The sequence below is a fragment of the Oncorhynchus mykiss genome, chromosome 2 (genome assembly GCF_057628025.1).
Source record: "Oncorhynchus mykiss isolate SJ-2025 chromosome 2, ASM5762802v1, whole genome shotgun sequence".
Lineage (NCBI taxonomy): Eukaryota > Metazoa > Chordata > Actinopteri > Salmoniformes > Salmonidae > Oncorhynchus > Oncorhynchus mykiss.
In genome coordinates this window covers 7,115,001-7,129,640 of record NC_143023.1, presented here as the reverse complement: position 1 = coordinate 7,129,640, position 14,640 = coordinate 7,115,001, and the positions used below count along the sequence as shown (strand labels likewise).

Here is a 14,640-nt window from a genome sequence, read left to right as displayed (position 1 = left end):
AACCAGGGAGGGAGGGAGGAATGAAATTAATAAACAGAAGAATCAACAAACGAATGAATCATTGAATCTATGAATGAATGAATGAACAGAAGAATCAACAAACAAATTAATCATTTAATCTATGAATGAATGAATGAACAGAAGAATAAACAAACAAATTAATCATGAATGCAGGAACAAATGAGCGAACAGCATTCATGCTGTAGTCCAGTCTAATCTAATGGTGTCCCTGGGTTGGGTTGGGTCCAGTTCCCATGGGTGTTGAGTGACTACACCTCTCCAGATCTGGACCTGGAGAACCCAGCCGTGTTCAGAGACCTGTCCAAACCCATGGGAGTAGTCAACCCCCGCCACGCACAGAACGTCAGGGAGAAGTGAGTACTGCCGTAACCTCGCACAGAGAACTCCAGGGCTGTGTCCCAAATGGCACCCAGTTTCCTATGTGCACTATGTCACTATTTATAACCAGGGAATAGGTGGCCCTGGTCAAAAGCAGATCCACTATGTAGGGAAGATGATGCTTTGGGACGCAGACCAGATCATCTCCAGTTCTGTTTAAACACCAAGCTCGTCCTAGTATATGTGTTGTGTGATCTGAATTCAGTCTGTTTTATAATGACCAGTATTCTACACAGCCTACGTGCTCCACAAATACACTGTGTTACTGCCTGTGTTTCATGTTGAATTCATTATTGTTCCTGTTAATACAGGGTACCATTTGAGTCATTGTGTCTTGTCTGATCAGGTATGAGAGCTTTGAGGACTCAACGGGCACCATAGATAAGTTCCACTATGGAACACACTACTCTAACGCTGCAGGAGTCATGCACTACATGATCCGTATGGAGCCCTTCACTACCCTCCACATCCAGCTGCAGAGTGGCAGGTACAGTAACCCTCCACTACCCTCCACATCCAGCTGTAGGTACAGTAACCCTTCACTACCCTCCTCATCCAGCTGTAGGTACAGTAACCCTTCACTACCCTCCTCATCCAGCTGTAGGTACAGTAACCCTTCACTACCCTCCACATCCAGCTGCAGAGTGGCAGGTACAGTAACCCTCCACTACCCTCCACATCCAGCTGTAGGTACAGTAACCCTTCACTACCCTCCTCATCCAGCTGTAGGTGCAGTAACCCTTCACTACCCTCCTCATCCAGCTGTAGGTACAGTAACCCTTCACTACCCTCCTCATCCAGCTGTAGGTACAGTAACCCTTCACTACCCTCCTCATCCAGCTGTAGGTACAGTAACCCTTCACTACCCTCCTCATCCAGCTGTAGGTACAGTAACCCTCCACTACCCTCCTCATCCAGCTGTAGGTACAGTAACCCTTCACTACCCTCCTCATCCAGCTGTAGGTACAGTAACCCTTCACTACCCTCCTCATCCAGCTGTAGGTACAGTAACCCTCCACTACCCTCCTCATCCAGCTGTAGGTACAGTAACCCTTCACTACCCTCCTCATCCAGCTGTAGGTACAGTAACCCTCCACTACCCTCCACATCCAGCTGTAGGTACAGTAACCCTTCACTACCCTCCTCATCCAGCTGTAGGTACAGTAACCCTTCACTACCCTCCTCATCCAGCTGTAGGTACAGTAACCCTTCACTACCCTCCTCATCCAGCTGTAGGTACAGTAACCCTCCACTACCCTCCTCATCCAGCTGTAGGTACAGTAACCCTCCACTACCCTCCTCATCCAGCTGTAGGTACAGTAACCCTTCACTACCCTCCTCATCCAGCTGTAGGTACAGTAACCCTCCACTACCCTCCACATCCAGCTGTAGGTACAGCAGGGGTGTGTGTATATTGGGTTGTTTGAAGACACAAGTGTGTAACGTATTAACCTAACACTTCAAAGTGTGTGTGTGTGTGTGTGTGTTACATTTGAACAGTGTGGTACCTGGCCGTGTTACATTTGAACAGTGTGGTACCTGGCCGTGTTACATTTGAACAGTGTGGTACCTGGCCGTGTGTGTTACATTTGAACAGTGTGGTACCTGGCCGTGTGTGTTACATTTGAACAGTGTGGTACCTGGCCGTGTGTGTTACATTTGAACAGTGTGGTACCTGGCCGTGTGTGTTACATTTGAACAGTGTGGCACCTGGCCGTGTTACATTTGAACAGTGTGGTACCTGGCCGTGTTACATTTGAACAGTGTGGTACCTGGCCGTGTTACATTTGAACAGTGTGGTACCTGGCCGTGTTACATTTGAACAGTGTGGTACCTGGCCGTGTTACATTTGAACAGTGTGGTACCTGGCCGTGTGTGTTACATTTGAACAGTGTGGTACCTGGCCGTGTTACATTTGAACAGTGTGGTACCTGGCCGTGTGTGTTACATTTGAACAGTGTGGTACCTGGCCGTGTGTGTTACATTTGAACAGTGTGGTACCTGGCCGTGTGTGTTACATTTGAACAGTGTGGTACCTGGCCGTGTGTGTTACATTTGAACAGTGTGGTACCTGGCCGTGTGTGTTACATTTGAACAGTGTGGTACCTGGCCGTGTTACATTTGAACAGTGTGGTACCTGGCCGTGTGTGTTACATTTGAACAGTGTGGTACCTGGCCGTGTGTGTTACATTTGAACAGTGTGGTACCTGGCCGTGTTACATTTGAACAGTGTGGTACCTGGCCGTGTGTGTTACATTTGAACAGTGTGGTACCTGGCCGTGTGTGTTACATTTGAACAGTGTGGTACCTGGCCGTGTGTGTTACATTTGAACAGTGTGGTACCTGGCCGTGTGTGTTACATTTGAACAGTGTGGTACCTGGCCGTGTTACATTTGAACAGTGTGGTACCTGGCCGTGTGTGTTGCAGGTTTGACTGTGCAGACCGTCAGTTCCACTCTGTAGCGGCAGCCTGGCAGGCTCGCATGGAGAGTCCCGCTGACGTCAAGGAGCTCATCCCGGAGTTCTTCTACTTTCCAGAGTTCCTGCAGAACATCAACGGTGAGTAGCACTAGGGCTGTGTTCTCTTCACATGAGGAAGACTAGGGCTGTGTTCCCTTCACATGAGGAAGACTAGGGCTGTGTTCCCTTCACATGAGGAAGACTAAGGCTGTGTTCCCTTCACATGAGGAAGACTAAGGCTGTGTTCCCTTCACATGAGGAAGACTAAGGCTGTGTTCCCTTCACATAAGGAAGACTAAGGCTGTGTTCCCTTCACATGAGGAAGACTAAAGCTGTGTTCCCTTCACATGAGGAAGACTAGGGCTGTGTTCCCTTCACATGAGGAAGACTAAGGCTGTGTTCCCTTCACATGAGGAAGACTAAGGCTGTGTTCCCTTCACATGAGGAAGACTAAGGCTGTGTTCCCTTCACATGAGGAAGACTAGGGCTGTGTTCCCTTCACATGAGGAAGACTAAGGCTGTGTTCCCTTCACATGAGGAAGACTAGGGCTGTGTTCTCTTCACATGAGGATGACGAAGGCTGTGTTCCCTTCACATGAGAAAGACTAAGGCTGTGTTAGCGAACTCACTCTGGAGTGTCAAAGTGCGCTCTGGGAACTGTCAAACCAGAGTTCTCTATAATCTGAGTAGATTTATGAAATCATCCTAAGTGGAATGCAACGATGTTATGTTAATTCCTATTCACAAGTCATTCCTTACACAGTATATCAACACAACAGAAATATGGCCTATCATAGTGTTTCATAGAGCCTCACACCCTACCAACTGTTGGACACTCTGTTTACGTAGCTGAGGAAGGATTGACTGTCTCTGTGTGTGTGTTTACTGCAGGGTTTGACCTGGGCAGTCTGCAGATGACCCAGAACAATGTGACTGATGTTCTGTTACCACAGTGGGCCTTGTCTAGAGAAGACTTCATCAGGAAACACAGGAAAGCTCTGGTGAGGACTTCCACCTGGGAAAAATCATCTATGGGAAACGCTGGTGCAACCCCCACAGCCATGCTACACTCTCTGATTGGACACATTTTAATCAAGTAATCAAATACATTTCCTTGTACAAATGCATTTGTCCCCCAATATGGTGCAGGAGTGTGAACACGTTTCCTCTCACCTCCATGAGTGGATTGACCTGATCTTTGGCTGCAAGCAGAGAGGGGAGGAGGCGGTGGAGGCTCTCAATGTCTTCTACTACTGCACCTATGAAGGTAAGGAGAGAGAAGGGCTGAGTCCCGAATGACACCCTATTCTCTATATACTGTAGGTCACTACTTTGGACCAAAGCCCTATGGCTCCTAGTCTAAAGTAGTGCACTATATAGGGAAAAGGGTACAATTAGAGACTCTCAACTTCGCCCAATGTGATATGAGGAGTAGGAGTGGGTGAGAGAGCTCTTCCCTCCATCCTCACTCAGACACCACAATGTATACTAGGTACATTTCCATATCATTAGAGTTCTGTTCTATTCTGTTGTATCCTGTTCTGGTCTGTCCTATTCTGGTCTGTCCTATTCTGGTCTGTCCTATTCTGTTCTGTTCTGTTCTGGTCTGTTCTATTCTGTTCTGTTCTGGTCTGTCCTATTCTGGTCTGTTCTGGTCTGGTCTGTCCTATTCTGGTCTGTCCTATTCTGGTCTGTCCTATTCTGGTCTGTCCTATTCTGGTCTGTCCTATTCGGGTCTGTCCTATTCTGGTCTGTCCTATTCTGGTCTGTTCTATTCTGGTCTGTTCTATTCTGGTCTGTCCTATTCTGGTCTGTTCTGGTCTGGTCTGTCCTATTCTGGTCTGTTCTGTTCTGGTCTGTTCTGTTCTGGTCTGTTCTATTCTGGTCTGTCCTATTCTGGTCTGTTCTATTCTGGTCTGTTCTATTCTGTTGTGTTCTATTCTGGTCTGTTCTATTCTGGTCTGTCCTATTCTGGTCTGTCCTATTCTGGTCTGTTCTGGTCTGGTCTGTCCTATTCTGGTCTGTTCTATTATGTTGTGTTCTATTCTGGTCTGTTCTATTCTGGTCTGTCCTATTCTGGTCTGGTCTGTCCTATTCTGGTCTGTTCTATTCTGTTGTGTTCTATTCTGGTCTGTTCTATTCTGGTCTGTCCTATTCTGGTCTGTTCTGGTCTGGTCTGTCCTATTCTGGTCTGTCCTATTCTGGTCTGTCCTATTCTGGTCTGTCCTATTCTGGTCTGTCCTATTCTGGTCTGTCCTATTCTGGTCTGTTCTGGTCTGTCCTATTCTGGTCTGTCCTATTCTGGTCTGTCCTATTCTGGTCTGTCCTAATCTGGTCTGTCCTATTCTGGTCTGTCCTATTCTGGTCTGTCCTATTCTGGTCTGTCCTATTCTGGTCTGTCCTATTCTGGTCTGTTCTGGTCTGTCCTATTCTGGTCTGTCCTATTCTGGTCTGTCCTATTCTGGTCTGTCCTAATCTGGTCTGTCCTATTCTGTTCTGTCCTATTCTGGTCTGTCCTATTCTGGTCTGTTCTATTCTGGTCTGTTCTATTCTGGTCTGTCCTAATCTGGTCTGTTCTGTTCCATTCTGATCTGTTCTGTCCTATTCTGGTCTGTTCTATTGTTCTTTTCTGGTCTGTTCTGTCCTATTCTGGTCTGTTCTGTTGTTCTTTTCTGGTCTGTTCGGTTCTGTTCTGTTCTATTCTGGTCTGTTGTATTCTGGTCTGTTGTGGTCTGTTCTGTTCCATTATGTTGTTCTTTTCTGGTCTGTTCTATTCTGGTCTGTTCTGTTCTGTTCTGTTCTATTCTGGTCTGTTCTGTTCCATTCTGATCTGTTCTGTCCCATTCTGGTCTGTTCTATTGTTCTTTTCTGGTCTGTTCTGTCCTATTCTGGTCTGTTCTGTCCTATTCTGGTCTGTTCTGTTGTTCTTTTCTGGTCTGTTCTATTCTGGTCTGTTCTGTTCTGTTATATTCTGGTCTGTTCTGTTCCATTCTGATCTGTTCTGTCCTATTCTGGTCTGTTCTGTTGTTCTTTTCTGGTCTGTTCTGTTCTATTCTGGTCTGTTCTATTCTGTTCTGTTCTATTCTGGTCTGTTGTGGTCTGTTCTATTCTGGTCTGTTCTGGTCTGTTCTGTTCCATTCTGTTGGTCTGTTGTGTTCTATTTATTATATTCTGTTATTTTGTGTAGGTGCGGTGGATCTGGACGCCATAGCCAATGAGACGGAGCGCAAGGCCCTGGAGGGCATCATCAGTAACTTTGGACAGACGCCCTGTCAACTACTCAAGGTGTGTGTGTGTGTGTGTGTGTGTGTGTGTGTGTGTGTGTGTGTGTGTCTCTCTCTCTCAAGGTCTGACCCCTGTCACATTACATTTACAGTCCTGCTTGATTTGTTAAACACTCCCTCAATGTAGAGTCTCACTCCATAAACCAGGGGGAATGGTTGTATTGAGTCTGGAGAGTAGAGTGTGTGTGTGTTTGACTGAAGGACACTGTTTATCAGTGTCTGGGTGTCTGTAGCTCCCTGCCTGGGTGTCTGTCTGTAGCTCCCTGTCTGGGTGTCTGTCTGTAGCTCCCTGTCTGGGTGTCTGTCTGTAGCTTCCTGCCTGGGTGTCTGTCTGTAGCTCCCTGCCTGGGTGTCTGTCTGTAGCTCCCTGTCTGGGTGTCTGTCTGTTGCTCCCTGTCTCGGTGTCTGTCTGTAGCTCCCTGCCTGGGTGTCTGTCTGTAGCTCCCTGCCTGGGTGTCTGTCTGTAGCTAGCTGTCTGGGTGTCTGGCTGTAGCTAGCTGCCTGGGTGTCTGTAGCTCCCTGTCTGGGTGTCTGTCTGTAGCTTCCTGTCTGGGTGTCTGTAGCTCCCTGTCTGGGTGTCTGTCTGTAGCTAGCTGTCTGGGTGTCTGTCTGTCTGTAGCTCCCTGTCTGGGTGTCTGTAGCTCCCTGTCTGGGTGTCTGTCTGTAGCTAGCTGTCTGGGTGTCTGTAGCTAGCTGTCTGGGTGTCTGTAGCTCCCTGTCTGTGTGTCTGTCTGTAGCTAGCTGTCTGTAGCTAGCTGTCTGGGTGTCTGTAGCTAGCTGGATGGGTGTCTGTAGCTCCCTGTCTGGGTGTCTGTAGCTAGCTGTCTGGGTGTCTGTAGCTCCCTGTCTGTGTGTCTGTCTGTAGCTAGCTGTCTGTAGCTAGCTGTCTGGGTGTCTGTAGCTAGCTGTCTGGGTGTCTGTAGCTAGCTGTCTGGGTGTCTGTCTGTAGCTAGCTGTCTGGGTGTCTGTTTGTAGCTAGTTGTCTGTAGCTAGCTGTATGGGTGTCTGTAGCTCCCTGTCTGGGTGTCTGTCTGTAGCTAGCTGTCTGTAGCTAGCTGTCTGGGTGTCTGTCGTTGGACACCACCAACACCTGGGTACTGAGATCTACCCCTGGGGCGAAGAGACCGCTGAGGAACCGCTGGGTTCCATGTCTGGTGTCTGTAGCTCCCTGTCTGGGTGTCTGTAGCTCCCTGTCTGGGTGTCTGACTGTAGCTAGTTGTCTGGGTGTCTGTAGCTAGCTGTCTGGGTGTCTGTCTGTAGCTAGCTGTCTGGGTGTCTGTCTGTAGCTAGCTGTCTGGGTGTCTGTCTGTAGCTAGTTGTCTGGGTGTCTGTAGCTAGTTGTCTGGGTGTCTGTCTGCAGCTAGCTGTCTGGGTGTCTGTCTGTAGCTAGCTGTCTGGGTGTCTGTAGCTAGCTGTCTGGGTGTCTGTCTGTAGCTAGCTGTCTGTAGCTAGCTGTCTGGGTGTCTGTAGCTAGCTGTCTGGGTTTCTGTCTGTAGCTAGCTGTCTGTAGCTAGCTGTCTGGATGTCTGTAGCTGGGTGTCTGTAGCTAGCTGTCTGTGTGTCTGTAGCTAGCTGTCTGGGTGTCTATAGCTAGCTGTCTGGGTGTCTGTCTGTAGCTAACTGTCTGTAGCTAGCTGTCTGGATGTCTGTAGCTGGGTGTCTGTAGCTAGCTGTCTGGGTGTCTATAGCTAGCTGTCTGGGTGTCTGTCTGTAGCTAGCTGTCTGGGTGTCTGTAGCTAGCTGTCTGGGTGTCTGTAGCTAGCTGTCTGGGTGTCTATAGCTAGCTGTCTGGGTGTCTGTCTGTAGCTAGCTGTCTGTAGCTAGCTGTCTGGATGTCTGTAGCTGGGTGTCTGTAGCTAGCTGTCTGGGTGTCTGTAGCTAGCTGTCTGGGTGTCTATAGCTAGCTGTCTGGGTGTCTGGCTATAGCTAGTATCTCAGTGGGACATTGACTGACTCAGTGTGCTCCTTTCTTTCTTTCATTCTTTCTTTCTTGTTAGGAGCCACACCCTCCTCGTATGTCTTCAGAGAATGCATCTAGGAGGCAGGCCCGCATGGACACTCTACCCCCCAACCTGTTTGAACAGCTCGACAAACTACGCCCTTTTAAGGAGGTAAAGAGAGGAATCATTCTCCTATATTTCATTAGAAACATAACGTTTCTCTAGTAGTCTATATTATATCCCCTACATTTAAAATTACAATGACCACTTCAGTATTCAAATGTTGATTGTGTGTGTGTGTGTGTGTGTGTTGTGTGTGTGTGTGTGTGTGTGTGTGTGTGTGTGTGTGTGTGTGTGTGTGTGTGTGTGTGTGTGTGTGTGTGTGTGTGCTCCTAGGTGGTGTGTGATGGGCGACCTCTGGTCCAGGCGGTGGTTCCCAGGAACCAGAACCGCTCCTTTATCATCCAGGGCTCTGACGTACTGGTGAGAACACACACACACACACACACACACACACACACACACACACACACACACACACACAGGCAGCAGGTAGCCTAGCAGTTGGAGTGTTGGTCGACCAGCCTTCTTATTTGCAGTAGTTAATCAATATTAAATCAAGATGATTGTTTGAAGAAATGACCAAACCTCTCTCAGTAGTGAATTTCCACGACAGTCTCCGTTGATAATGGCTGACGCTGGCCGTGACCTCCCTCTCCCAGGGTGTCTCAGGGGGACTGGGGATCGGCAAAAGACACTTTTCCAATTCACACATGGTATTAATACACACTTGTTAATGTGTGAAATAGGACAAATACTGTATTCGCACCAAGTTATTACACACACACACACACACACACACACACACACACACACACACAGACAAACTAGGGAAGGGACACCTCACTGACACCAGCCTCTCTCACACACAACACAGCTACATGAAACAGCACATTCACACACAGCTACATGAAACACATTCACACTCAACACAGCTACATGAAACACATTCACACACAACACAGCTACATGAAACAACACATTCACATGAAACAACACATTCACACACAACACAGCTACATGAAACACATTCACACACAACTACATGAAACACATTCACACACAACACAGCTACATGAAACAACACATTCACATGAAACAACACATTCACACACAACACAGCTACATGAAACAACACATTCACATGAAACAACACATTCACACACAACACAGCTACATGAAACAACACATTCACATGAAACAAGGTGTGCTAAAGGTTTTGGACCTTTCTGCTTGGTTGAAGAGACACAGAGGTGTTGGACCTTTCTGCTTGGTTGAAGAGATACAGAGGTGTTGGACCTTTCTGCTTGGTTGAAGAGATACAGAGGTGTTGGACCTTTCTGCTTGGTTGAAGAGATACAGAGGTGTTGGACCTTTCTGCTTGGTTGAAGAGATACAGAGGTGTTGGACCTTTCTGCTTGGTTGAAGAGATACAGAGGTGTTGGACCTTTCTGCTTGGTTGAAGAGACACAGAGGTGCTGCACAAGTCCGGTAACTTTCTTAGGTCAACCAGAAATCCCAGTTGGTAGACTCCTGGAATGAGGAGGAGTCTGGGAATGAAGAGTCTGGGAATGCTCTTACCAGGACTTCTGGGAAACCCAGGAATTTTGGGGGGAAAGTTACCAGAATTGTTTAACCCTAGTGCAGTATGGGGCTTCTTTTGACTGTCTCCCTCCCTGCTCTCTTCCTACCCTGTAGGTGACAGTGAGTTCTGACGGCCTGATTGGGACCCACAGCTGGCTGCCTTACGATAAGAACATCGCCAACTACTTCACCTTCACCAAGGACCCCACCGTGGCCAATCCCAAGTAAGTTAGTGGCCCTACAGAATGCCTGCCAAGAAATGACAACAAAAAGTAAATCCCACTCTAAACACCGAGAGAAGGATAAGGAGGACCCCACCACACACAGTGTTCTGCATCCCAAATGGCACCCTATCCCCTATATAGTGCCCTACAGGACCCTATGGGCTCTGGTCAAAAGGAGTGAGCTAAATGGGGCACAGTGTTCCATTTGGGACTCACCCTGTGTAGTGTGTAGCCATCCCATCTGGTCCCCAGCTCAGCCGCATGCTTTTATTCATGTGACTTCAAAGCACAAGTTGAAATGGATGGAGAAGTCTGCGTTTTATGAGGTTGGAGCGTTAGAACTGCTCTGGCCCTATAAACATGTGTCTTATTGAGATTAGTCTGAATGGGAAACACTTGAGTTCCTTTTCATTGATAAACAACATCTTTCTGCTAGAAAATGTTAAAGGACAAATCACCATTTGTTTATATCAACATGACACAACTATAGAAACATTTTGGTTTCAACAACCTCTCTTTTCCTTCAGTTAAAGGCCCATTATTGTAAATCATTACTAGGTTTACTCAACCTCCTCTCTTGGCTCTCTCTCCTCCCTCCTACAGAACCCAGCGGTTCCTCAGCGGTCTCTTCGCCCCAGGGGTGGATCTCAGTACCCAGGTGTTGGTGGTGTCCAACGATGGCCGTCTGCTGTTCAGTGGAGGACACTGGGACTGCAGCCTCCGAGTCACCCAGCTGGGAAAGGGCAAACTGGTGGGCAGGATCTGCCGACACATCGGTGAGCTACAAGATAATGATGGGAGGACGGTGAGGGAGGGAGGACGGTGAGGGAGGGAGGACGGTGAGGGAGGGAGGACGGTGAGGGAGGGAGGACGGTGAGGGAGGGAGGGAGGTGAGTGAGGGAGGGAGGTGAGTGAGGGAGGACGGTGAGTGAGGGAGGACGGTGAGTGAGGGAGGACGGTGAGGGAGGGAGGACGGTGAGGGAGGGAGGGAGGGAGGACGGTGAGGGAGGGAGGGAGGATGGTGAGTTAGGGAGGACGGTGAGGGAGGGAGGACGGTGAGGGAGGGAGGACGGTGAGGGAGGGAGGACGGTGAGGGAGGACGGACGGTGAGGGAGGACGGTGAGGGAGGGAGGGAGGGAAAGGGGAGGGAGGGAGGGAAAGAGGACTGGGAGGGAGGACGGGGAGGGAGGGAAGATGGGGGGGGGGCGGATGGGAGACCATGTTTCAATTTTGTCATAGTAAGAGTTTTAGGATCAGTTTTGGCTTTTAGATCAAAATCAGTAAGTTTACTTGGACAGGGGGGGATCTGATTCTAGATCAGTAAGGTTACTTGGACAGGGGGGATCTGATTCTAGATCAGTAAGGTTACTTGGACAGGGGGGGTCTGATTCTAGATCAGTAAGGTTACTTGGACAGGGGGGATCTGATTCTAGATCAGTAAGGTTACTTGGACAGGGGGGGTCTGATTCTAGATCAGTAAGGTTACTTGGACAGGGGGGGATCTGATTCTAGATCAGTAAGGTTACTTGGACAGGGGGGATCTGATTCTAGATCAGTAAGGTTACTTGGACAGGGGGGGTCTGATTCTAGATCAGTAAGGTTACTTGGACAGGGGGGATCTGATTCTAGATCAGTAAGGTTACTTGGACAGGGGGGGTCTGATTCTAGATCAGTAAGGTTACTTGGACAGGGGGGATCTGATTCTAGATCAGTAAGGTTACTTGGACAGGGGGGGTCTGATTCTAGATCAGTAAGTTTACTTGGACAGGGGGGGATCTGATTCTAGATCAGTAAGGTTACTTGGACAGGGGGGATCTGATTCTAGATCAGTAAGGTTACTTGGACAGGGGGGGTCTGATTCTAGATCCGTAAGGTTACTTGGACAGGGGGGATCTGATTCTAGATCAGTAAGGTTACTTGGACAGGGGGGATCTGATTCTAGATCAGTAAGGTTACTTGGACAGGGGGGGATCTGATTCTAGATCAGTAAGGTTACTTGAACAGGGGGGGGATCTGATTCTAGATCAGTAATTTTACTTGGACAGGGGAGGATCTGATTCTAGATCAGTAAGGTTACTTGGACAGGGGGGGATCTGATTCTAGATCAGAAAGGTTACTTGGACAGGGGGGGATCTGATTCTAGATCAGTAAGGTTACTTGGACAGGGGGGGATCTGATTCTAGATCAGCCCCCAAATAGTTATATTGTAATTTCTGTTGTCCAGAAAGAGATGAGAGTTACTGTCTGTCCTGTAGACAGGACAGACAGACCTGGTGACATGTCTGATAGTGATGAGTGTCCTGTCTGCCCTGTAGACCTGGTAACATGTCTGATAGTGATGGGTGTCCTGTCTGCCCTGTAGACCTGGTAACATGTCTGATAGTGATGGGTGTCCTGTCTGTCCTGTCTGTCCTGTCTGTCCTGTAGACCTGGTGACATGTCTGATAGTGATGGGTGTCCTGTCTGTCCTGTCTGTCCTGTAGACCTGGTAACATGTCTGATAGTGATGGGTGTCCTGTAGACCTGGTAACATGTCTGATAGTGATGAGTGTCCTGTCTGTCCTGTAGACCTGGTAACATGTCTGATAGTGATGGGTGTCCTGTCTGTCCTGTAGACCTGGTAACATGTCTGATAGTGATGGGTGTCCTGTAGACCTGGTAACATGTCTGATAGTGATGGGTGTCCTGTCTGTCCTGTAGACCTGGTAACATGTCTGATAGTGATGAGTGTCCTGTCTGTCCTGTCTGTCCTGTAGACGTGGTGACATGTCTGATAGTGATGGGTGTCCTGTCTGTCCTGTAGACCTGGTAACATGTCTGATAGTGATGGGTGTCCTGTAGACCTGGTGACATGTCTGATAGTGATGGGTGTCCTGTCTGTCCTGTCTGTCCTGTAGACCTGGTAACATGTCTGATAGTGATGGGTGTCCTGTCTGTCCTGTAGACCTGGTCACATGTCTGATAGTGATGAGTGTCCTGTCTGTCCTGTCTGTCCTGTAGACGTGGTGACATGTCTGATAGTGATGGGTGTCCTGTCTGTCCTGTAGACGTGGTGACATGTCTGATAGTGATGGGTGTCCTGTAGACCTGGTGACATGTCTGATAGTGATGGGTGTCCTGTCTGTCCTGTCTGTCCTGTAGACCTGGTAACATGTCTGATAGTGATGAGTGTCCTGTCTGTCCTGTCTGTCCTGTAGACGTGGTGACATGTCTGATAGTGATGAGTGTCCTGTCTGTCCTGTAGACCTGGTAACATGTCTGATAGTGATGAGTGTCCTGTCTGTCCTGTCTGTCCTGTAGACCTGGTAACATGTCTGATAGTGATGAGTGTCCTGTCTGTCCTGTCTGTCCTGTAGATGTGGTGACATGTCTGATAGTGATGAGTGTCCTGTCTGTCCTGTCTGTCCTGTAGACGTGGTGACATGTCTGATAGTGATGAGTGTCCTGTCTGTCCTGTAGACGTGGTAACATGTCTGATAGTGATGGGTGTCCTGTCTGTCCTGTCTGTCCTGTAGACGTGGTGACATGTCTGATAGTGATGGGTGTCCTGTCTGTCCTGTAGACCTGGTAACATGTCTGAAAGTGATGAGTGTCCTGTCTGTCCTGTAGACGTGGTGACATGTCTGATAGTGATGAGTGTCCTGTCTGTCCTGTAGACCTGGTAACATGTCTGATAGTGATGAGTGTCCTGTCTGTCCTGTCTGTCCTGTAGACGTGGTGACATGTCTGAAAGTGATGAGTGTCCTGTCTGTCCTGTAGACGTGGTGACATGTCTGATAGTGATGGGTGTCCTGTAGACCTGGTAACATGTCTGATAGTGATGAGTGTCCTGTCTGTCCTGTAGACCTGGTGACATGTCTGATAGTGATGAGTGTCCTGTCTGTCCTGTAGACCTGGTGACATGTCTGATAGTGATGGGTGTCCTGTCTGTCCTGTAGACCTGGTCACATGTCTGATAGTGATGAGTGTCCTGTCTGTCCTGTCTGTCCTGTAGACCTGGTAACATGTCTGATAGTGATGAGTGTCCTGTCTGTCCTGTCTGTCCTGTAGACGTGGTGACATGTCTGATAGTGATGGGTGTCCTGTCTGTCCTGTAGACCTGGTAACATGTCTGATAGTGATGAGTGTCCTGTCTGTCCTGTCTGTCCTGTAGACGTGGTGACATGTCTGATAGTGATGGGTGTCCTGTAGACCTGGTGACATGTCTGATAGTGATGGGTGTCCTGTCTGTCCTGTCTGTCCTGTAGACCTGGTAACATGTCTGATAGTGATGGGTGTCCTGTCTGTCCTGTAGACGTGGTGACATGTCTGATAGTGATGGGTGTCCTGTCTGTCCTGTAGACCTGGTAACATGTCTGAAAGTGATGAGTGTCCTGTCTGTCCTGTAGACGTGGTGACATGTCTGATAGTGATGAGTGTCCTGTCTGTCCTGTAGACGTGGTGACATGTCTGGCTCTGGACCTCTGTGGTATCTACCTCATATCTGGTTCCAGAGACACATCCTGTATCGTGTGGCAGGTTCTACAGCAGGTAGGACTTTCATCTTCCTCTGTCACAGGTCTTAGGAAATCACTGGCTCTAGTAGAATAAGCAGGGTGCACATGATCTCCTAATTATCTTCATATTTCTACTTTGTCTGTAAAATGGTCTTCTGAGGGAGAGTGCAAAAGGTTTCACCCCCCCCTCCTC

General features: G+C 48.5%; 1 protein-coding gene across 7 annotated transcripts in view; it reads left to right on the top strand.

Annotated features, from left to right (window-relative positions):
* Positions 1-14,640, top strand: part of LOC149984794 (neurobeachin-like protein 2) — a 131,875-nt gene that overhangs the window by 111,401 nt on the left and 5,834 nt on the right. For all 7 annotated transcript variants that reach the window (XM_090186837.1, XM_090186832.1, XM_090186824.1 and 4 more), the window contains 11 exons: positions 250-374; positions 746-886; positions 2,828-2,958; positions 3,751-3,860; positions 4,009-4,126; positions 6,047-6,144; positions 8,141-8,254; positions 8,480-8,566; positions 9,842-9,951; positions 10,555-10,727; positions 14,387-14,481. In XM_090186837.1, coding sequence (XP_090042963.1) covers positions 250-374; positions 746-886; positions 2,828-2,958; positions 3,751-3,860; positions 4,009-4,126; positions 6,047-6,144; positions 8,141-8,254; positions 8,480-8,566; positions 9,842-9,951; positions 10,555-10,727; positions 14,387-14,481 — 1,302 coding nt within the window. The remainder of the gene's footprint in view (positions 1-249; positions 375-745; positions 887-2,827; positions 2,959-3,750; positions 3,861-4,008; positions 4,127-6,046; positions 6,145-8,140; positions 8,255-8,479; positions 8,567-9,841; positions 9,952-10,554; positions 10,728-14,386; positions 14,482-14,640) is intronic.